General features: G+C 47.1%; 1 protein-coding gene across 1 annotated transcript in view; it reads right to left on the bottom strand.

Moving 5' to 3' along the window:
• The window catches only part of CFAP57 (cilia and flagella associated protein 57), a 56,880-nt gene that overhangs the window by 15,757 nt on the left and 16,681 nt on the right, over nucleotides 1-24,442 (bottom strand). The window contains exons 9-18 of the mRNA XM_090268263.1: nucleotides 22,461-22,673; nucleotides 20,639-20,812; nucleotides 18,139-18,300; nucleotides 14,161-14,316; nucleotides 12,089-12,182; nucleotides 11,327-11,517; nucleotides 7,703-7,876; nucleotides 6,561-6,719; nucleotides 4,054-4,197; nucleotides 992-1,108 (exon numbers count right to left, since the gene is read on the bottom strand). Of these exons, the coding sequence (XP_090124389.1) occupies nucleotides 992-1,108; nucleotides 4,054-4,197; nucleotides 6,561-6,719; nucleotides 7,703-7,876; nucleotides 11,327-11,517; nucleotides 12,089-12,182; nucleotides 14,161-14,316; nucleotides 18,139-18,300; nucleotides 20,639-20,812; nucleotides 22,461-22,673 (1,584 nt within the window). The remainder of the gene's footprint in view (nucleotides 1-991; nucleotides 1,109-4,053; nucleotides 4,198-6,560; nucleotides 6,720-7,702; nucleotides 7,877-11,326; nucleotides 11,518-12,088; nucleotides 12,183-14,160; nucleotides 14,317-18,138; nucleotides 18,301-20,638; nucleotides 20,813-22,460; nucleotides 22,674-24,442) is intronic.

Here is a 24,442-nt window from a genome sequence, read left to right as displayed (position 1 = left end):
ACCCTTATTCCTTTATGGAGCTGAGATGGAGTATCAGTTCTCTCCTGCAGGTCCCTGGGCCAGGGCTTCCAGTCCCCCTCACATTTTACCCAGGGTTTATCCTTCCTGAGGGCTGCTGTGAATGCGTAAGGGAAAACAAAGCCAAAATTGGGCTAGATTCCCCCTTTTCCATCATGCTTCCTCTGGCACCCATGTTCCCATAGCCCTCATACACTGTCTTTCCTTTCTCCTGGCTCCCATATAGCCTGTTATTCATATTCCATAATTTTCCCCTGTGCGTTACGATTGTTATGCACATGCCACAAATCACCTGTCAAGCTTTTCAGTTTGTTGAGGGCAGACTCTGCGTCCGTTCATGTTTGTAGATCTGTAGCAGCTTCTAGTATTACCTAGCACGGAGCCAATGCTTAATGTGGGGGATGGAAAAATTCAATCCGCGCCAACCAACATTACAGGGTGCACTGTGCCAGCTGGAGAGAGCGCAGCCAAGGCCTGGCCCAGGGCCAGGAGACCTGCTTTCTGGGACTGGCTCTGTACATAGTAACTATGGATGCCAGCGGAAGTTTCTTAACCTCCCAGTCCTCCTGGCTCTGCTTTCCTGACACACAAAGAGACTGGAATAGGTGATCTCTGAGGTCACCCTGGACTCAGCATTGATTTGGTAGTCAAGGTCTTTAACTGCTGACTACAGATGACTTCTCTGAGCATGCTCCTCCCCAGAACAAACAAGCCCATGCCAGGAGCATTCCCATGGCAGTGGTCTCCCACTCCTTGGTCACTTTACCCAAAGTCACTTTATAGTCTCAGGTGGATTCAGTCATGTAAATTTGCACGGGCCCGAAACCTGGCAGCGCTGTGAGCAAGGATGCATGTTAAAAGGGGAATGTATCTTAGCAGTGGGCTGACTCTGTCTCTTAGAAGCCAGCTGCCCGTGGCAGACAGGTGCCAGATCCCAAATCTGAGAGCGGCCAGATGCTGAGAATCTTCACACCTTCTGTCTCTCTCTGCGCATCTCCTGATCAGTGGCTTTTAATTTCTGCCACAGTTCTGTGATGTTCAGCTCCAGCTGTGAGTTCTGCTTATGGAAACGCTCCAGTTCAGCTTCCATCTGCAGAGAACGAGGGGCAGAGTCAAGAAGAAGAGAGTAAGAGAATGGAAATTAGGTTTGAACTGAAGTCTTTCAGTCCCTTGATGTCTGGGGAATGTCTTTTCGAGTTGCCACATGTCCCCTGGAACAAAAGCCTTTCTTCTTACTTCTCACCATCCCTCAAGCCCCCACCACCTTGGCTGACATGTTAACCTGATCACATGTTTCTATCGCCAGGCTATGAATTTTCCACTCTTAGTTGCCTTGTTCCTTCAACCAAGCTGACTGCCTTCTTCTCTTACATTCCTTATAAACTGATAACTCTCAAGTACTGGAACCTTAACTCTAACCTCAGGCAGGACCCTGCGGAGAAGCACTGACCTCGGCTTCTTCGTGATGTTGTGTGAGTGAATCTTTACCCTCTGGGGCCACAACGCATTAGTGTTGATTCTAAAGCAGAAAGTGTTGAGGGACTGGCAGGTAGGTGTCTCCAGCCAAAGGCATAAGACAAGAAAGAGGAAGGTGAGAAGGAAGCTCTGCCTCATTGTTCTGTTGAAAAGGTCTTAAGGAGTACAAGTGAGGAGAGTCCCATCTTCAAAAGGAAAGGCAGAAACCACAAGGGGATTTTGAAAGATTTTCTTTTGTTGTTGCATTTGTATTAACCAAAGACATAACTGACGTCTGGAAGTTCTGATGAGGGTGAGACCAGCTGTAGGTGAGCTCTCAGTTGATCTGATTTCCCCCACAGGGGAGAAGTGATGCTGATTTACACACCGAGTTTGGTGGACCCTGGAGTTCCCATTAACAGAGAAATTTGCCGTTTTGGGGAGATGGGACAGTTCACTGGCTTTGTTCATGGCTGGATGGAGTAGCCCCTTTAGTCTATTTCAGGCTCTCTGCTCAGATTTCAAGGCTCCTGGCCAACTTCTGGGGTCACTGGGAGGTCCTAATGAGCCACACTTATGTTTGAAACACAAGGGGGCAGATTTTAGAAGAATGTGTTCCTTTTTATTGAATACACTTTGGATAGACAGAGAAGCCCAAATGTGCCTCTGACCCTCAGAGGGAAGCACCGAGATCAGAGGCTGCTGAGGAAGGAGCCTGGCCCAGCTATCAGCCCTGGAAGCAACTGGTACCAGGGTGGGGTAGGAGGGGCCTGTTTGCTCACTCCCACGGCTGGGGCATATCTCCTGCTGAGAATCGATGCCATGGTTGGCCCAGTTCCTGAAGGGAAATGAATAAGCACTCAGGTATGTTGGGGTGGAAAGTAACTGACCCAATCTTAAACACAGTTGACAAATACATCAAATGAGGAGGGAGAAATGGGCAGTGATTTCCAGGGCCTGTGGCATGTTGATTTCCAGGAAGGTGGGACCTCTGCTTGCTCTTTCATATTCTCTGGCTACCATTTTTTGGGCCCTGAAGTCACTCAAGAATGGCAGGAGGCCCAGAGGAGGCAGCTCTGTGGGTCAGCTGGGGACATCCTTCCTTATCCCAGAGGCCAGGGAGAAAGTCACTGCCACAAGGACACACCTCCCCTGGACCACCCTAGCCCTGGACTGATCCTATACCTGCCTTCTTCCCTGAGCCTCTTAGAGAAGAGACTTTGCTTTTCTCCACTGTAGTTCTTGTAGGTCCAATTCTAGTTGGGTCACCAATGCTCTCTGACACCTTTTTACTTTCTACCCCTACTCAGCACAGTTAGGGAAAATGGAGGGGGAGCTGGAGCTTACTTTGGATAGGGAGGCTGGGGAAGGCCTCCTTGAAGAGGTGACCTATGAGCTGAGACTTTGAAAGATGGAAAACCAACTGTGTGAAGCTCTGGAGCCTTCTGGGCAGAGGAAACAGCAATGCAAAGGTCCTGAGACGGGAAAAGCTACTTGTCCCTAGAACTGTCAGAAAGCCCGTGGGCTGGAGATGGGGAGGGAGCCTGGAGATGGGGCTGGAGAAGAGATAGAGGCTGGGTTATGCAAGGCCTCCTGGGCCTCTGTAGGGAGTTTGGCTTTTATTCTAAGTTGGATGAGAGAGCATGGGGGGTTTGCTGTAGCCTCTACGTGGAGAGTAGATTGGAGGCTGGAGTCAAGTCCAGACCAGAGGTGATGGAGGTGGGGATGAGGGCAATGGCAGTAGAAAGGAAGGAGGGCTGGATGTGAGATCTTTTGGAGATGGATCAGAGAGGCACGGGTGATGACTTGAATTTAGGAGTTAAGGGAAAGGTGGAATCAAGGAGATGTCTACATGTCTACCTTAAGCATGTGGGTGGATTGTGGTACCATTTACTAAGAAATGGGAAACGAGGGGAATTTGGGATTCCGTTTTTGATCTACCACGGACCCCACCATCAGTCCGGGGAGGAGAGGCTGACAGGTAAACATGTGTCATAAAGCAATGCAATATGCAAGGGGCAGAGGGGCCAAATGGGGACGCTTGCACCTTACTGGACTCAGAAGCCCTCCTCCAGTTGCTCTTGCTTCTAATCTTGCTACCTTCATCCTGTTTGCTTCCTAAAACACACACTTGATTTTGCCACTCTTCTGCTCAAGGGCCTTTGATAACTTCCCACTCCTTATCAGATGAAGTCCAAACACGGCCTTGCATAGGGCCCCAACCAACATTTCCAGTCTGAGAAAAAAAATGTTGGATTGGAGGCCTGTACTTTCAGCTGCCCAAGGCTGGTGGCTGAGAGCACATCGCCCCCTGGTGGCTGAAGGTCCAACAGCCGCCGCTTCCCTTTGAAGGCCCAGGGCATGCACCTTGAGGTGCTGGTAGGGCCAGAGCCCACTCCGAGGACCCGAGGCAAGCCGAATCCCAAAGCATTTTGCTTTTGCACAACTGAACACCGGGTTGGGCCTTCTCTGTGGCATCCTCTGCAGAGTGGAGGCTGCACATGCCTCGGGAGCAGGGAGGGACTGTAGGGGAGGTGGCAGTGGGTTGGAGAGGGCAGGCGGTGGCAGATGGCGTCTCACCTCCTGAATCTGTTCCTTCATCACCTTGATCTCATTCTCTCGAGGCTCTATTTGCTTCTTTAGCTCCTTGATTTTGTAGTCGAGGACAAACTTGAATTTCTCTAGTTCTTGGTTTTTCTTCTTCAGATCATAAATTCGCTTCTCCTGCAGGTGAGAGAGAGGTGAGGCATCTGGAGACCCGGGTACATGGGATCCCTTTAGACAAAGGACATACATCCTGTGCCCTCCTGATGGAAGAGGCCACAGGCAGCTCTCCCTGCTTGGGATACAAAGGCTGGTTCCCCCCACCCCCACCCCCACCCCTGCCACTACTCTTGGGCTGCCGGGCCAGGACTTCATGCATTCACTCATTCACTCACATACAGGCTGTGGCAGAGTGTTTTCCAAAGCTGGCCTCGGTAGTATTTCTTATTCCACATGTTCTTGTTCTATATGACCTTACGCTTCTCCACGAGGCGGTAGGATCTGATTCCCTCCCCTTGCATCTGGCTGAGCTTGTGACTCACTTGTAACACACAGAATGTAGCTCACATGATGCTGTGTGGCTTCCCAGGCTAATTCAGAAAAGGCCACCTGAGTCTTAGGGGGGGCCATCTGCTCTGTAAACAGTCTCACTACACTGAGACTCCCAGGCTGGAGAACACATTAGGGGCTCTAGTGGACGGTCCTCGCTGGTCCCAGCTTCCCAGCTGCCCCTGCCAAGGGTCTGGGCATATGAATGAAGAAGCCACCTTAGATGCTGATCTTCCAGCCCCCAGCTGCTGAGTCCCCCTGACCGAGGCCCTGCTTGGCCCCAGACGCTGGGGACAAAGACAGCCCCTCCTGTTGTACCCTGTCTAAATTCCAGTCCCATGGAGTCTGTGAGCATAATGAAAGAGTTGCTGTCTTTCACCACTAAGTTTTGGGGCAATTTGCTGCAAGGCAGTAGTAATTAAAATGTAGGTCTATTTATCCATCAAACGTTTACTAAATAAAGACCTTTCATCAAGGCCTGAGATACCAAGAAAATGTGACACAGATCCTGCCCTTCATAAGAAAAATAATTATCTGGGGAAGCAAGAGTGCCAACAGATGTGCCCTACCTACCCTGTGATAGGTGCGGAGGAAGAGGAAGGCCGGGAGGGTCAATGTGTATTGAGGGTGCTGAAAATAAAGCAGTGGGTGGTTCACAGGGAAAGGGAAGAATGAGGCTGGAGTGGAGAAGGGAAGGAGGCAAGGGCCTTGGGTGGTGGCTAAAAGATTCAGAATTTATCCAGGAGGCCCAGGGTTGGTAAACCACAGCCCTCAGATCAAATCTGACCTGTTGCCTATTTTCGTAAAGTTTGATGTATTGTCTATGGCTGATTTTACACTACAGCAGCAGAGTCGGATAATTGTGACAGAGGCCATACTGCCTGCAAAGAGTGAAATATTAACTACCTAGCCCTTTATAGAAAAAAATTTGCTGACCCCCGCCATAGGCAACGGGGAGCCAGGAAAGAATTTTAAGTGGGAGAGCGACATAGTTACAGTGTGGTGGCAGGGAGCAGGGCTGGGAGGTGAGAAGAAAGGCCTGCAGACTGGTCAGGAGGCTGTTGCAATTTTCTAGGTCAGAAGGTCTTAGCCTCTTTCTTGTCACTCCCCTTCCCTGCTTTGAGAATCTGAAGAGAGCTGTGGACCCTCTCTTTAAAGATTCCCAGATACACACATAAACACTGACATGTAGAAATTACACGCAGGTACTACCTCATTTCATCCTTATTAGGTGCCCCAAGGTGTCCATTTCACAGGTGAGAAAACAAAAGTGTAGGGAAGTTGCCTAAGATCCATTGGTGGTTTAAATGAAAGAGCTCATGTGGAACCTAGTCAACTAGGCTAAAGCCCACGAGTTCTCAACAGCTGGGGAATTCGGCCTAAGGCAGTGACAGTAGAGCCTGCGTTTCCTCAGGAGGATGATACAAGATTTTGGATACTGAGGTGGGATGTCTCACAAAATGTGATGTGTCTGTCTTCTACGCATTTTGTAAGAAAAGGCATCCTGAAAAGTGAAATCAGCCTTCTGGGGAGCCGAGCAGCTATGGGCTAACACAGAGGAGTTCCTCTTTGACCAGGGGTCCAACACGTGGGCAACGGAGTGGGCGAGCTGCGCCCAGTCCCCGGGAAGGTCACCCTAGGATACTTGGAGCAGTGGAGAGCAGGACTCTGGCAGTCAGCTGACTCAGGTTCTTCTCCCAAGTCTATCATCTATAAACTGTATGATCTTGGGCAAGATACTGAACCGCCAGGTTCCTGAGCTTTATAACTGGGTTGCTCATGGGCCCTGGGGTTGCTGGGAGAACTGAATGTGATGTGTTTGCAGCGATTAGCCCAGTGCAAAGCATGCGGTCAGCACTTCACTGACTGCTTGTCCCCCATCAGGTTAAACACATATGTTCCGAGAGGCCAGGGACCCTCCCTCTTGAGCTTTGTCCTCATTGCCTGGGTCCGTCTAGGCTGCAGGTGAGGAAGGACAGGAGATGCGCCCTCACCTTATCTTGAATCGTCTCATCCCTTTCCTGGATCTCCCGCTTGAGGCCCAGGATGTCCTTCTCCAGGGACTTAATGACTCCTTGCAGCTTCACCTGCTCTCCCTTCAGGATCTCAATGTCATTGGTTCGCTCTTCAATCTCCTTTTGCAGGCTGCTGAACTAGAGGTACCAATGGCAACAACAAAGTCTTTGAACTCATCTCCACTCCTCCCAATTCTCTGTAAATTTAAAGAGCTCCCTGTCAGAATTTGGGACAGACAGGAATTTCCCAGGCCAGATGGATGATGTATTCAATATTCTGTCTGATAAGATCCAGTTCCATCCCCTTAGGTGAGGATGGACTGTCTGCCTCCAGAGTCTCCAGAGACCAGCTCCCTGATTGGACCCAGAGTTTTCCATGACCACGTCAGCCTTGAAAGGTTGGGACCCATGCCCCATCGAGGTCACAAAGGTTGAGCCCCAACTGATGAGTCTCCTTAGCCATGTCCAAGAAGGGAAGACATACTCTCCACTGGATTGATTGGTAGCGTGATTTCTAACAGGAAGGAACGTGAGCTTGCTTTGAAACCTGGCTTCTCTATCGCTAAACACTTTGGGAAAACTGCAGCAATTCTGCAAGGATCTGTAAATTGAATCCCTCCTCGCCCCAACCTTCAGCAACTAGACACATCTGTCCTGTCCTGTAAATTAAGCACCCTATGGTCCCAAGCCTCCTCCCACCCATGGAGCCCGAATAGGATCCACCCAGGACTCGCTGCACCAAGAGCCTGAGGACACCTCTGAAAGACCTCATTTCCATTTCTATCCAAGGTTTAGCTCTGAAAACTTTGACTAAATCCTACTTGCCAATAAATGAAAGCCCAGAGAACGTCCATCAGTGTCACAGAGAACCTCACTCTCCCCAGAAAGAGAAGGGGAAGCCCCAACAGTGGCCCCTTTAGAGGAAGTGGTAAGGATCTGTCTGCCTGATGGGGCAGAGAGAACCCTCACACCAGGCAGCGCCCCCTTCTTAACCCGCTTGCTGGAGGTGAGGACCTTCAGGGGTCTCTGTTGCTGTCCACCTGCCTCCCCCCACCCTGCCCCGGAGCTTTCTCTGCAGCACTACCCCCGCCCACGCCAGGCCTTGAGGGGACAGCCCACACCTTCTTCCTCATTATGCCTGTTTCTCCTTTGAGCCGAAGGTTTGACTCCTTTTCATCCCGAAGCTTTTTCTCATACTTGATTTTGATGTCTTGGATTTCTCTGTCTTCATCTTCTTCAATCTGTTTCTTGGTCTCTTCAAACTCTCGAAGCTGCTGCCTGACATCCTCCTGGGCCTGCTCAGAGAGAGGGAGATGAAGAGGGAGTGCTCGGGGGAGAAGGGGGACGTGCCGCCATTGTGCTAAGAGGCCTCGGGTCCAGATGAACATATGGGGCTTATCATGGGGAATGGGAGACTGAGTGTTATTATAGATATGAAAACCAAAGCCATGGGCCCCTTGACGCTTCCACATTCTTCCTGTCTGTCCTTTTACCTTCCCTTCTTTTCCTGCCAGATTAGGCCTCAGGCTCCATCACTTCAACCATTGTCTTACCAACACCCCCTCACCCTGTTCTACCGCTAGTCTTTGCACTGACACCCAGGCTTCCTCTATTGTTCCTCCACTGAACTTGTTTGTGACACTTGTAATTTTATATTTATCTGTGAAATTACTTGGTTGTCTCTCCCATTAGATATAAGTTCCATGAGGCTAGAAACCCTGTCTGTCGTGATCACCATTGCGCTCCCAGGGTACAACACACATTAGCACACAGCTGGCACACAGTAAATAACCGAATGAATGAGCAGATCTTTAATTCTTCCCTCCGGATCCCTGATCTAGTCCATCCTGATCTTTCACCTCCCACTTTGGTGGAAGTTCTTGAGTCCATGCACTTCTCGTTAGGCCTCCACCTCTGCCCACCTGTTGCCTGGGCTGCTGTCTCAGCCTCCCCACCAGCATCCCAGCTCCAGCCACGCCTCCCTCCAGTCTGTCCCCACTCTCGTTGCAGGGAGCTTTCTAAATCATGCACCGGATCATGGCACCCCCGACTTGAAAGCCTTCTGTGGCTCACCCTTGTTCCCGGGATAGAGTCCAGGCTGCTGAGCTGGGTCTGCAAGGCTGTGCGTGAGTCAGCACCGGCTCGCCTCCCAGCCTCAGCCATCACTCCCACCCCAAGCTCTTGTCAGAAAAAATTAACTTTGGCTCCCTAAACATGCATGTTCCTCAGCTGCTGGGTTTGGCACACGTGGTCCCTCTGCTTTCAGCCCTCTTCCTGGGGCTGACCCCTATTCTTCCTTCAGCTCTTGGCTCAGCCGTCATTTCTTGCCATGCCCCATCCCTTTGTTATATCGCTGTTGCCTGTCAGACAGATTCCCCACGGGAATGAAATCTCCTTGATGGCGGCCCACCATCTCTCTGCTCATCACTGTGAGCAGCACCGGGTCCCGAATTGGTGCTGAGTGAGTAAAAGCCTCGAGAGCCCAGATGCTGGGTAAACTCGCTCCACCTGGTAGAGTCCTGCAAGTGACTAGGGCATGGCTCCTATTCGCTTACTGCCACCAAGTGGTAGACGTTTTAGGTTCTATCAGAATCAATTCTGTCCTCTCACACCCATCCCAGCACTCCGCCAGGCTGCGTGTGCCATGCCTGGACTGTGTGTTTCGAGGGTTAAGAGAGGCGGGATGGTTTTAATACTGGGCTCATCAGCCTCCTGAGAAAGGCTTCTCTCTTTGCCCATCACACGTCCCCACACCCCTGCTAGGGAGAAGCCTGGCAAGGTCAGCTCTGTAGCTCTGTCTGAAGCCTGAAGTGGCCTACAAACGCCTGCTCTTTTTCTGGCAGATGTTGCTAAAAAGTGAAAGCAGCCCAGCCAGGTTAGCTAAGATGGCACGCTTGGTAGAGGCTCCCTGGGAAGGTTCTGAGTTGAAATCATTATTGACTCAAAAGGAGAAATGCATTGTGATCACCGTGGGAGGTTCTAGGGGGGAGGCCAGCATCTCTCCCCCTTGGATGGGTTCAATATTCCTAAAGGCAGAGCTCTGAATGCAGGGTGTCTCTGTAAGCCATGGGGAGTAAGAGAACATAAAGGAAGGCTGCTCAGCCCTGCGGGAGGGGAGAAAGATTAGGGAAGAATTCCCCAAGGAGCTGGCTCTCGTCCTGAGTCTGTGAGTACAGGTGGCCAGGAGAAAAAGAGGAGGGAGTCCTGGGAAGAGAGATCACCCTGAGCAGAGGCTCAGTGGATGTGTGTGAACCCCTGGCTGCTCCATATTGTTAGATAGGAGGGAACTAGACAGGGTGGGCTGGCCGGAAATGGGGAAGGGAGGGTGGGCAGACCCGAGTCAGAGAGGCTCTTGCAAGCAGTGTTAAGGAGCACTGCTCACATTAAAGAACCGAAATAAACCACATGGGCTGGGGTGGGGGTGGAATCCCGCTGCCAGCTGTGTCAGGGCTCAGCCTGCTCTGAGGGTCCTGCCATGAGGAGGCCTTCACCCCTCCTTCTCCCCACATTTATCCCCCGCTGTCTGGTCACCTTCCCAGTGCACTCGGACTTCCAGATGCCAATTCAGTCTCCCTTTCCATCTTGGGCTGATTAAAGAGGATCCTATAATGTCTCCTTTACTGACCCCTCTTTGGCCTGGGCCAAAAGGCTGGTGGCTGGCTGACCTTCATTTCCTGTGGCACCACTCCAATAAAACCCCAGCCATGGATCCGGGCTGCTGTATCTTCCTCACTCCCATACCTACTTGCTGCGCCATGCTGTGGAAAAGCGCGCAGGCTGGTGGATTAATGTTGCCGGAATTCACGTCTCAAACCTGAGCAGGGCTCTCAACCACGGACCTGCCAATCCTCTTCCTGGTCACTTCCTTCCTCGTTCCCTTCAAAAAAAATCACTCCACACCTTCGTGGCTCCCCTGCCCTCAGCACACCATCTGCCACAATTTCATGCTGAAGAGGAGGCCATTTGGCCTCTCTCAAGTTTCTCCTCAGCATGGGAAACCCAGTATTTTGGCAGGCCAAACTACTTGAACATTCTATCCCATTGCTCTGCCTGCATGCCCTTCCCTCCCGCATTTCCCCGTCTCCTGTTCATTCTAACTTACGTTCCTCCTGGACCGCACTGGCTCCTGCAACCCTGCCCTGGCCTTCCAGGTGAGGGTGGTTGGTGCCTTTTCCCTCATTCCCTCACTGTCCTATGCTCATCTTTTCGAGTGCTGACATATGCAACTGCCTCCCTCACCCAGTGGAGACCCAGGCCCATGTTTTTTTTTTCTCTTGGCCACCCCGCGCTCAGGCTGGTAAACCAACAAGATGCCATTTGTATTCACTAAATCAGTAAAGCAATGACATCATCTTGTAAGACAAAAGAAGTTATGAAGGGGTTTCAGGCAACCACCTTCCCCACAGTTTAGCAGGGCCCTTGCTGTTCTCCAGGTTCTATAAGGTTCTTCTAGAAAAGCCTCCCCAGGTCTTAAGGCTTGAGGGTACGGTTAAGTGAGGACGAGAGGTATGATCTTAGTCTGCCCAAGGAATTTCAGACTCAAAAACTGAGCACCTCCCAGCCCAGTGAGGACCCTGGTGTGCAGAGAAACACATGTGTGAAATAAAGGTCAAAGGGCACATGCACTGAAAGAAAGTTGGGGAAGGAGGTCAAGTGAGGCTTCCCACAGCCCTTTGGGCCGCTCACAGGCCGGGCCTGCAGGGCGCGCTGTGGGTGGGAGGCACAGTGTGGCTTTCAGTGGGTACCTCATCCAGAAGGGTGGTCTTCTCCTGCAGTTTGGCCTCGTAAAACTCCGTTAGCTCCTCCAGGGCCTGGCTCTTGGTCTCATTGTTATCCCGCAGCTGTTTTTCATACTCCTCCTGCATCCTTTGGGACTTGAGCTGCAATTCCTGGTACTTCTCATATTCCAGAAGCAACTTTTGGTTGTTGCAACATTCTTCAGAGAAGCAAGAAAAGTATCTAAGGTGAGATATTAGCACCAACCTCAGGGACACCGAGCAGCCTTGGGTGGTTTTCCACCCCCTTCCAGCACCCACTAGAACACCTGCCTCCAAAGCCAAGACTCAAATGCCTGCCTGTCTTCCTCACCTGCCCATCTCCTCAGGCATCCAAACTCCCTCCCCTTCGCTGACTAGGCAGAAAGGTTGCCGGGAGTGTTTGGGGGTTCAGGGACAAGAAGAATGTGCTGAATGAACAAAATAGGTAGTAGTATCCTCATTTTACTGAAGAGTAAACTGAGACCTGGTGAAGTCGGATGATTCCCTAGAGCTCCTAGCAAGCACATGGTGAGTCTGGGACGGTCAAGAGGCTCCAAACCTAAGCTTTCCCATATCCCCCGCTGGCTTGTGTTTAATCTGTGTTTACTCCTGTGCATTTTGCTCATTCATTAAAAACCACAGTGAGTTCCAGGAGATAAATGCAGCCTGTTTATAGACAAAGCCATATCACCTGGGCCTTCTGCCCTAAACAACCACCCTCTGTTCACGTATTCTCTACTGTGGACTCACCCAGGTCCTGCAGTTCCCGGCTTTGCTTTTCTAGGAGTTCATTCATGCGTTCACGATGGAATATATCTTGCTTTTCTTTTTCTGTTCTTAAAACCTAAAACACAGGATCAAATGTTCTCGCTTCTACACATCTGCTGAAAGCTGGGGCAAGAACATATTTTACAGTGACATCCACATTCACTCACAAGCATTTCTCAAGCTCATATTTCGTACCGAGCACTGTTCTGTGAGCAACAATCAAGTGATCACTTTTTATTTACATTATATTCTGCTCTGGAAGTTCTATGACGGGGACTAAAAAAAAACCCTCTGGAATTATAAAAAATTGTGGATTCATTCTTACATGTTTAAACTTCAGTCACCTTCAAAATACTCCCCATTTGATGCAATACACTCATCGAGACTTCTTTTTTTTTTTTTTTTTTGCTGCTCAAAACAGTTTTTGAACTCGTTGATTTTTATGCCTTTTAGTGCTTCTGCTGCTTTTTGTCTCATCTCTTCCACATTGGCAAAGCGTTTCCCTTCAAGGACTTTTTCTCATTGGGGAAACAACAAAAAGTCACTCAGGGTGAGATGAGGTGAACAGAGAGGGTGGGGCACAGGGATCATGCCGTTTTTGGTCAAAAAACTATTGAACATTCAGTGTGGTGTGGGCAGGTGCATTCATAAATCACCCATCCTGAAATGGGCAAATGTGTTGAAAGAGTCTTCAAAAAAATTCACTGAAGCCAAATGCAGCCTCTCACAACACCACCAGCTGGTACAGTGATACAGATGTGTTCCTTGAACACTCACCTAGTGGGGGAAGCCTATACTACAAGGAGCCCACTCTCCAGAAGATAATTCTGTCTTTTTTGCATCCCCCCTCATATATTTACTATATATATATGCTTCTTTTAAGTGGGTCTTAATAATGAGTTCAGTTTTGGACATGTGGCAAATGCATTTGGGGGTGAAAAAAAGTAAGGATTCAGTGGAATCCTCTGTTGTCAGCACATTTTTGTTAACTGAATCCTTGGAGATGTCGATGCATCAGTTTCTAAGGAAGTGTTTTCTGTGATGGAGCAGGGACTCTCCCTGCAGGTAGGGGAGGGGCCGTCTCCAGGGCTAAGCTTGTGCTTAGCTGGTGGAGGGCACCAAATCAACCATCGCTGGCTAAATGAATGAAATAATAAAATTAATAGCCAGGGTTTGTTTTATTCCAAACTCTCTGACCCATGAAGATAATATAAAATAACAAATATCCCTTGACAAAAAATAGGGAGTTTTGGATGGAGGGCCATTATTTTGAGGGAGTCCTAGACCAAATCTAACTATAGGAAGACCATTTAGACTAATTTCATTTAACCCATTGACAACCCAGAGATCAATATTCTGCTAGTTTTTTTCTTTCTATAGTTATTTTTCTTGTGACCTTTTCATTTTCTTTTCTAATACATTTCTCTTGATCATAAATCTAATATATTCTCATTATAGAGAACTTGGAAATTATAAAAAAAGTATAAAGAACAAAATTTTAATTACCCACAATTCCAATTGCAGAGACAATCATACTGTTAGCTATTTTCTTAAAAAATTGTTTCATGCATATTTATTTTATTTAACACTATCTACTATAGTGTTTTATAGTCTGCTTTCTTTCACTTAGTACTTCCTTGCAATCATTTCTCTCTCTTTTTTTTTTTTTTTGTTTTGTTTAAATCCTCACCTGAGGACTTTTTTTCTCATTGCTTTTTAGAGAGAGAGGAAGGGAAAGAGAGAAACATTGATGTGAGAGAGAGAAACATCGATTGGTTGCCTCCCATACACACTAGGGTCAGGGGATCAGACCTGCAACCTAGGTATGTGCCCTGACCGGGAATAGAACCTGCAACCCTTTGGTTATGGAACAATGCTCCTACCAACTGAGCCACAACAGCCAGGGCAGTTGTAATCATTTCTAATGTTATCAACTATGCTTTTAAATCACACTTTGTCATGTATGAGCATACGCTAATTCCATCTTGAGTACATTGGAGTGAATAGCAAATTTCTTGTTATTTGTGGTTGATGGTTTCATCTCTCAAACAGACCTGGTTTTCTGTTTTCAAGGACTCCATTTCCTGGATGAACTTGTCGGTTAGCTCCTTAATCTTTTCTGAATAGTTCATATCCTTTAGTCTCAATTGATACTCATTCTCCATTTTTAATTCTTCCACACGCGTCTTCAGCTCCAACATGACCTGAGCCTTTGGGAGAAGGACACAGAGTGAAGAATATGCACAGTGTGGGTGACATGGACTATTTATGCCTCTGGCCTTGAGCCCTCTGAGACGTGCAGCTTGGCTTAGCCTCCAACTCATGTGTCTCAACTAGAACTTGTCATCTTTCCCCCCCAAGACATGCAGACTAAAAACCAGGAGACATATGAGCTCCTTCCTCTACCCTCGCAACATATATTCAGTGAGCCCTACTGTGTGCTAGACGTTATACTAATAACTCTCATCTCCTTCAAATATATGCAAATGTCACCTGCTTAGGGAGGTCTATGTGGACCACACTATTTAGTCCTGCTACTCTCCCTTTCTCATTCCCAGCACTCATGACCACCCCTGCCCCACTCTGTCCTACTTGTAATTATTTCCTTAGATCTTGGCACTTTCTAATATATACATTATTATTTCATTGATTGTCTTTGTCTTCTTCGCCTACTAGAATTTAAGTTCCAAGAAGACAGAGACCTATGTTGAGTTTGTAAGCTGATATATCCCAAGAACCTAGAAGAGTGCCCAACAGTTAGTAGGCACTTGAAAAAAATTTGTTGAACCATGATTCCTGCTCCCATGGAACTTACAGTCAGAGAACTTAAAGACCGAGACAGCCAAATAAACATTACAATTTGCGTTAAGTGCCCAAAGCAGGACTTACTATTCATTTGTCCCTCTCAGTGTCTACTATGCCTTGTCTGGCCTCGCCGACATTAATTTAGGTCCTAAGTCTTGTCTCCTTCCTGGTTCCTATGTCTAGTGTCTTCTTCCTCCAATCCATTGTACTCACCATTGCTATAGTTTTATAAAAATACCATAATATGCATCCCCCTCATTTAGCAAAAAGTTAAAGTGGATGACAGAGGCGGTGAGAACACAGGTGTTTTCTCCTTGCTCACCTGTGGATACACTCTGTACGTCCCCATTCACCTTTTCTGGTCTGTCTGCCCTAGTGCTGTAGATGACTAGAGAACAAGGAACGTGTTATGCAAGTCCGCCATTCCTGGCCAGGGGACCAGGCGAATCTGGCACACAGGAGGTCCTGAGGCAAGAGACGAACACAAGTTGCATGTGCAATGTGAGGGCACCGCGTGAGGTTTGGTGTAGGTGGGAGGCCGAGGGCAAGAGAGGAGGCCAGCTGGGTCAGACCATCAAGGTCCCTGCAGGTCATGCTAAGAAATTTGGAGTTTACCCTAGAGGGCCTCTGAGGGGCCTCTGAGGGGCCTCTGAAGGCCCTGGTCTAACCTGATTAAGCAGCCTTAGGCCTTAAAGGGACCTCTGTGATGGCAGTGTGCAGCACGGACCAGATTAGAGGACTGGAGGCAGGGGCGCTGCACAGGCCAGGTGGGTGACGGTAGGGGCTTGATTGGAGGCAGCGGAGGGGGAGGAGAGAGTAATGGGGAGATTCGAGGGAGAGATTTTAGGGAACGCGGGGTCTGACTGGGTGCGAGGTGAGGGTGAGAGGACTGGGGATGAAGACTGTTTTTCTGGCTAGATTGTTGTCTGTGGGTGCACTTGGCCTGTCTTGCTTCAGGGCCTTACCCCGGAGCCTGGCATAGGACCAGCCACATCATCAGCATGAAATAAATATTTATCAAATGAATAAATGATGCCTTGGACTAGTGAAACACATTTATTGTGGGGATGAGCCAGTGTTTGACATGTTATGTTTGAAATAGTTGCTCATTGTCCTTCCTCAGTCCCTACTCTAAGCTGTTGCAAAGTAGTGTCTCCAAGATGCAAATCTACCATCATTTCCTGACCTGGGTCAATTTCCAGTGGGTCCTTAGGAACAATGTCCAAAATCTAAAACATGGTGTAAAAGGCCCTTCAAGATCTCTCTACAGCATTTCCAACCCCTCCCTCATACCCTCTCTTCTTCAGCCCCACCTGGCCAGAAGCATCTTCCCCAGAGTAACCCTTTCTCATCCCTCTGTGCACACTTATATCTCAGTGTTAAGATCCTTTCTCATTGCTCTGGAAGGCTTCATCTAAGGGTCCCTTCCTCTGGCACCACCTGGCCTGGGTCAGGGTTCCTTCCCCTGGGCCCCCACAGCATCATTCTTTCATAACACCCCTTATACCTTAAATCCCTTTTTAAATTTCACCTTTACTTCCTCCCAGGCTACATGCTGAAGGACCCTCTATGTCCTTTGTTCCTATGATCCCAGACCTTAGTCAGTGTCTGGTACCCAGTAGACTCCTCTATAAATACTAGCTGGATCAACGTATAAATGAATGGCTGAATGAGTGGGTAAATCATGGCCTGAGAGATAGAGACACAGAATGTCACAGAATATAAGGAAAGAAAGGAGCTAGGAAATCTGGGGAAAGTGACTTTTATGGGACAGGTGGAGGAAGAGTTATGGGGAACGATCAGAAAGGCTCACGGGGAATACTAAGAACATGGCTCAAGATGCTGGGAGAAGCGGAGCTTCAGGATGAGCACTGCACACACTGGTCACTTCCAGCTTGGCAGCAGTTCTGTTGCGCTGAGGTGGGGGCAGGGGCAGGAGTCAGCCAGACACCTCAGGCTTTCAGTGCAGCCTGCCATCTCCTGTTTGGTCTCTTCCCCTACCCAGAGAGAGTAGGAGAGAAGAAAAACAGGGAGAAGGAAGAGGAAACATATTTGCCTGCCTGCAGTAGGTCAGACCCCAACTCTCAAAGGCTCTCCCTCCTCTTTTCCTCCCACTTGGCCTTTCCTGAAGAAAGTTCCAGGGATCCCTAGAATGGATTCCCAGGAAATGCCCTAGGAGGGATCCCCAGGAAATGCCAGGGGCCTATCATCCTGCCTTGGGGCTGTTTTGGCATTGCTGGTCTGATGATTTTACTTGTCTCCATCCCTTGTGACTGTGAGTTTCCTGATCGCAGTACCCAAGCCTGTTCCACACATGCATCTCCAGTGCCTAGCAACCAGGAGGTACTGAATAAATGCACTTTGGATTCTGGATGAACAGCACTGAGTACATAGTTTTGCTGTCTGCTCTAAGCCTCTTGAGTTTATCATCCATTCAGCTTCTCCTTTAGGATGTGAAGCACAGAGCTGTGCACTTGAAGCCCTCAAAACACATCCAGATAGAATGTTTATTACATGAACAGGAGGGAAGGCCCTTTGGAATAAAGAGTGTCGGCTCTAGATTAAATCTGGATCAGAACCCTGGTCCTGCTACATACTAGCTCAGTGATTTTGGACATAACACTCAACCTATCGAAACCATTTCTGCAAACATAGGAGAATACTAGTATCTTCTTCACAGAAACTATGTGAGATTTAAATGAGAAAATGCCTGCAATTAGCACAGTGCCTGGTTCATGGCAAACCTGAAAAAGTGTTAGTTATTGATTATTACTTTTATTGTTTTATTATTAAGAGGAATAGATTTCAGGAATGTTTTATAAATACCTCATTTTAAAAAAGAAGGCTCCATATACTAGCAATTATTAAATTTCACAAATACAACTGGGATATTCAGTTTGCCAATTCAGTTTTATAAATATTTATTGATTGTCTTCCACAGGCTAGAAACTTCCATGGTTCCTACCCTCAAAGAGTAGGAAGAGAAAAGCTAGTCATGGGCTAACAGTAGCGCAGAGCATAAGATGACCATGTGGCAGAATGACAGGCAGGGTGTGGTGGCCAGACGAGGCAGCAGTGAGGAGGGCAGCCAGGCGGTGTGGACAGAGAACTTGGAGGGAGCGCTGGGCCCCAGGTGCGGCCAGGCTACAGAGGGCCTCCAATGCTGGCTGGAGTCCGAGTGTCTATAAGGAATTTCCACATTTCCCTCCATCGGATCTGATTCTTACCTTCTCTTCCATGTCTGTCTTAGTAACGAGCACCTCTTCGGCAAAGCCCACCTCCCTCTCTCTCTTGATTCCCCGGCCTTCTTTATCGAAGACCCTCCAGGTGAAGAGGCAGCCATCCTCAGAGACCGTCAGCAAGAACTGGTCATCAAAGGTGAGCAACATCTGAGAAAAAGACCATGGACAGGAGGCTTTCTGAGGCCCTGGAGGACCAGGACTGGCTATGTGCAAGGCCTCCCTGCAGGCGAGCCCGGACCCAGCTTCACCGGGAGGAAGACTCAGTCCTGGGTAAGAACAAGACAGAAGCCCTCACTGGTTTCTGGTAATAAGTGAAAGAAGCAAGACTATGTCTACATTCTCTGTGGATCTGGAATCTTAACAGTCAATTATTGTCTAGACCATACAAAAAGTCTCTTAAAACCCAACAAAAAAAGCCCAAACAATCCAACTAGAAAGTGGGCAAAGTATGGAAACATGTCACAGAAGAGAATGTACAGATGGCAAATAAGGACATGAAAAGATGTTCAACATTATTAGCCATTAGGGAGCTGCAAATTAAGACCATGATGAGATATTAGAATAACTAAAATAAAAATGGTGACAGTATCAAATGCTGGCAATGACATGGAGAAACTGGCTCTCTCATGCATTGCTGGTGGCAATGGAAAACGGCTTGACAGGCTTTTAAAAAATGAAACATACACTTCCAATATGATCCAGCAGTTGTACTCCTGGGCATTTACCCCGGAGACATGAAAATTTAGGTCTACAAGCTTGTATGTGATTGTTTATAGCAGCTTTATTTGTAATAGCCAAAAACCGGGAGAAAATAAAAATATCCTACAACAGGGAGATGATTAAAAAAACTATGGTACAGCCTTACCATGGAATGCCACTTGGCAGTAAAAAGGAATAAACTATTGATATGTGAAATAACTTAAATGGATCTCAAGGACATTATGCTGAGTGGAAAAAGCCACTCTCAAAAGGTCACATGCTGTATGATTCCATTTATACAACATTCTCAAGATGACAAGCATTTTAGAAATGGAAAACAAACAAGTGGTTGCCAAGGACTAGGACGGGGGTGGTGACTGACTGGGTGTGACTATAAAAGGGCAGCATGAGGGAGCTCTTTGTGGTGATGGCATAGTTCTGTATCTTGCGTGCAGCGATGGTTACACAAATCTATGCATGCACACGTATTGTACCCATGTCAATTTTCCGGTGCAGCATCACACTCTGGTTACATTAGATGTAATTACTGGCGTAAACTAGGCGAAAAGTACACAAGACCTCTATGCTATCTTTAAAATTGCCTGTGAATCTATTATTATTTCAAAATAAAACACAAAAACAAACAAGCCCACTATGAAAACGTCTTCCCACAGTCAGTAGTATGGGTCAAAAACCTTAAAGATGGCAATGCTCTTTCCCTCGGGAATTCTATCTCTATCTAGGAATTTAGCTTTAGGGAATAATCAGAGATGCCCTTGGAAATTTGTAGTCTAGGAAATTTATTAGAGTTTATAAGATAATTTCAATGCCTGATTATAAGAGAAGAGTTAAATAAGTTATGGTCCATTACATGATAGAATATCTGTGTAGCTACTAAAGTCATGCTTTTGAAGACTATTTACCTACTGAATATGGCAAAGTGCTTATACTAGCATTAAGTAAAAAAAAAAAAAAAAACCAAAGGCTACAAAGGAGTGTAAGGAGTGTACATATGGTATAACCTCAATTTATTTAAAGCACACACACTGTATATTTACAAAAGTAGAAATTTAAAATGCACCAAAATATTCATGATGATATTATTATGAGTATTTTTACTTCTCAAATAAGCATTCATTGCTTTTGTAATCAGAACAATAAACATCTTATCCACAAAACTTAGTAGATCTGAAGGGAAGGTGGGAGGGATTATGTTATAGAAATTTACTTTGAATCCAAGAACCAGGCTCAGCACAGGGAAGTTTCACTTTATAATGAAAAATCCTTTCTTAATAAGGATTGTGTCTACAGGTAAGCCAATAGAGTCTGGGACATAATAAAAAACCTCAGGTGTTGATGTTGTTCAATCTGGAATGAGAGAGGGGTGGGGGAAGGACATACACATTTTCCCAGTGCCTGTTCTTCAGATCTCCATGTAATATAAACACTACTATTTTAGAAGGGAGAATGAAGGGGCAATTTATTAATACAAATGTGTGCCCATGCTATTGCCCCCAGGAAGGCCTTTTGTACCCTTGTATAACCTTGTACATAAATGTTGGGGCGCATCTCTGATTATTTCCTAGGGTAAATTCCTGGAGTAGTTTAAACAAAGACCATTAATAGCCAATAAATGTCTATTGATTGGTTGGCTGGGGGAATAAAAAAGGAGATGGAAAAGACATTGGGAGATTGATGAGGTAAAGAAGGTATGTGGGCAGCATCAAATGGATCTATTGCCAGTTAGTTCTGGGACTGGACCCCTGAGGAGAGGGTCCCCTCTCACCTTGGTGACAGGACCAGCATGGGCCTGGTAGTCATTGAATTCTTTCTGCAAAAGCAGAGGGTACTTCATCGCACGAATGGTTCCCACTGAGGTACCCACAAATAGCATGCGCCCAGAGTGAGAGATGACAATGGCTGTGTAGATGACATCAAACGCTGACGTCTCTCGAAGGACCTGAAGAAAAGACAGCTTTGTTCAGGGTGAGGGGTGAGCCATGACCCCAGGTTCCAGGTCATTCTCTTCCTCTCCTTTAATAGGAACATTAGAGGTAAATAAAAGTAATAATCAATAGCCAAATGCATTTCCTGGTCCTGACAGCATTTGTAACAGTGTTTAGCACATAAAAGGAACAAACTAAATGTTTCTTGGCTGCTTGATTGATAATAAACTGTTTTACAAGTTATGAATAATACTAATAAAGGGAAACCTTTAAAAGCACCTCCTAAGTGCCAAGCACCATTCTATGGCTTTACACGTATATGTTGTAACTCATTAAGTCCTCACAAAACCCCTTTGAGGGAGTTACCGTTATCCCTCAAACAGTCAGAGATGGTAGGTTATTTGCCTCAACTCACCCACTTACTAAGTGGCTGTCAGACTCCAGAGCGCTTGCTCTTGGCTGCTATATGACCATGCATCACAAACTCAGAATGGGATGTAGGTCATTAATTATGTCCACTATAAAAGCAAAGCTATACTGTCAGGGAACTCATTCTTTCACATATTAATTCACCCACCCAGCCATCTGCCTACGCACCAGGCATTGATTGAATGTGTGCATTGGGCCATGCAGTGGGTGCTAGCTGGTAAGAATATCAAGCAGGGAGAACCACAGCCCTGCCCTGCAGAAGCTTTGTTATGGTGCAGCACCGTGAAAGCCAGAACCAGGATGAAGCTACTCAGGGCAAAATAGTAAGACACCCTTCTCTGAGCTCTGTTCCAATCATGGGAAAACCTGCCTCAGGTCATCTTGCTGCCAGGGTATCTCTGAACTTCCCCAGGTAGCAGCACCAGGAGAGTGCCAAACACCAAAGAAAAGCGAGAGAAACCAACGAAGACCAGCTGCGGCTGGGTTCCTGGAGGAGGACACAGCCACGTGCATATGAAGTGTCCTTGCTGAACTCTTCTCTCCTCCCCCAACTACAGTGGTACCTCAGTACTCGTTAATTTGTTCTGGAACTTGTGATGAGTGCTGAAACTGACAAGTACGGAGTAAGTGAGGAGTGATGAAGCATTTTTTTCTTGCAGGGAGGTGGCATGACTCATACAAGTTCTAGCAATTGAGACCAGTCCCAAGCAAGTGCTGAGTGCTGAAACATTTTTTTCTCATCAAAACACAACGAGTACAGGGTTTGATGAGTTCTGAAGCTGACGAGTACCGAGGTATGACTTATTTGGAGCTAAATGTCATAATTCTATAATTTCAGAGTTTGAGGGTCTCAAACAAATATGATGGCAAGCCTAGGTGACAGCAGTAACTATAGTTCTGTTCCTACCAGGAAAGTAAGTGCAGTTCAAGGGTATGTGTGCAGGTTAGAGATGCTGCTGAGCTCCATGCCTGAGGAAGGAAGGTCTAGACAGCAAGCAAAATGGAAGTGAAAAGGGACTCACAATTTAGCCCAGTCAGACAGGGCACTGGGCAGGAAATTCCAGAAGTAACAATAACTGAGATGACTGAAAAGGAATGGGGAGCAGGTATTACCCTATGAAGAAGGGACCCTGTTCTCACAGGCCTTCTTCCCACCATACTTTCTGCTGTAAACACAGGAGTGTGCCCTGCAGATCAGAGCGGCAGCCCAGAGGCGGGCAGGGATGGACTCACGGAAGAATCTGCAATCTCCTTGAGGGTATGGTCAGATCCAGCAGCAAAGATAATTTTGGCATCAGGGGAGATGGTTACGCAGTTGTAGCTGCAGGACTTGAGCACACACTCTGTCTCTCTCTTTCCTGAGGACAGATTCCATTCATATACAGCACCATCGGTGCCACAAGAAATCAGTTTGCTGTCATCTGCATTCCACGCAATGGAACGAACCTACAGGGGACAAAGACATACTCAGTGAAGAGTACACACATATACACACTCTCACATGGAAAAGGCATATGAACTCTTCACATGTTCCACTATACTGAGGCACAATTCCTGGTTCATACCCTCCAGTAAGCACAAAACCTAGCTTCTTGGGAATGTTAACATTCTGTTTTCCAAGATGCTTGCAAAATATGGAAGGTGAAACACTCCCATTTCCTTTTTACCCTAGGTTGAAGGACTGAATTTTAATGGTTCCTTTAATGCTACAACCAATTATTGCTATGTTTAAAACAAACTTCTTTGGGGGAAATAATTATATCATATATTCACAGAAAGTTGCAAAAATGGTAGAGAGAGAGGGGACTTCTGGAATGGCAGAGTAAGGATCTTAGCTGACTGACCTTTTCCCCAACAAAATAAGTTAACTGTTAACAATGATACAAGCAATTATTTAAAGTCTCTGGAAATTTTCCTAAGGGCATATAGCAAATGTAGAAACATCCATTCAAGAAAATCTACTCAAGAGAGCCATGGCCTGCTCCTTTACCCTCCTCTGCTCCAAGAATTTTATTCTTGTGCACTCTGGGCAGGTGTGACCAAAAGCTGGGGCTCCTCTCCCTCCAGCTCTCAGGAAGGGCAGACTGCTAGTGTTTGTGGTCCCCACCCAGAAGCTATTCCAGGTAGGCATGGCCAAGAGGACCTGGTCTCCCTTACTCCGGCCAGTCCCCACTGTTGGTGGAAGCTCTACTCCAAGTGTGGGAGGCCGAGAATATTGGTGCCCTGAGAGTATTGATTCCATGCCATGAGGCAAAAGCTAAAAAGACTGGGGGCTTCCACCCCATCCCCTCTGCAAGTGCCACTCAGAGTGAGGATGTCACTCCTGGAAAAGTGGAGCAGGGATTCTGCCCAGGGGACAGTGAGGCCATAAAATGAGAGCTCTACAGCTCTGCTTGAGGGGACTGACTTATTTGAAGCAGAGCATGGTGTGCTTTCATCTGTGTCTCCAAAGTCACTGGAAGACCAATCCAGCTGTGAAGCAGCTCTCAATAATGCTTGTGTTTCCATAGCGCTTTCACTTATGACCTGTTCATTGCTAAAGTCAATGGTTGGTTTTTCATCTTTACAGGATCTCTTGCTGACACAAGTTTCCTTTTGGAAACTAGTTTCCTGGCTTCTCTGATACAAGTCCCTGATTCCAGTTTTCTTTGTACTTCATTTGAAGTCTTTCTCTTCTTTTTACAGTCCTTTAAATGTTGGTCACCTGTCTTCTGCCCAAGATTTTTCTCAGATTCCACACAGGCCCCTGGTTATTTAATCTATGCCTCTGACTTCCACTTGGACCTAATCCCCAGAATCTTAATTTTTAGCCTTGACTTCTTTCCTGACCTCCACACTCACATATCATACTTTCTGGACGTGTCAAACATAACATGTCTAAATGGCACTTAATATTTTTCTTTTCTCTGTCCCTGATACTAAAGCCATGGTTTAATTCCTAGCTCATCTTCCACCCTCACTTCCTAGCTGATCTCCATCACTCCCTTCTAGGCCATCCTCAATGCTATTTGCAGAACTGCCTTCCTGATCCCTTTACATCCTTTCTTAAATCCTTCCAGTTGGTTCTCATCAGCTACAGACCAACGTCCAATTCCCTGGCCTGGCACATAACACCCTACGATACAGCCGATTTCTCCAGCTCTTCCCTCATCGTTCCTCATGTGTGCCCAATGTGCCAGCTGTATAAACCACCAACCACCATTCTACTTTATACT

This window comes from Furipterus horrens, unplaced genomic scaffold (assembly GCF_987537825.1).
Source record: "Furipterus horrens unplaced genomic scaffold, mFurHor1.1.pri manual_scaffold_3, whole genome shotgun sequence".
NCBI lineage: Eukaryota > Metazoa > Chordata > Mammalia > Chiroptera > Furipteridae > Furipterus > Furipterus horrens.
This window is presented reverse-complemented; position numbering and strand designations above follow the sequence as displayed.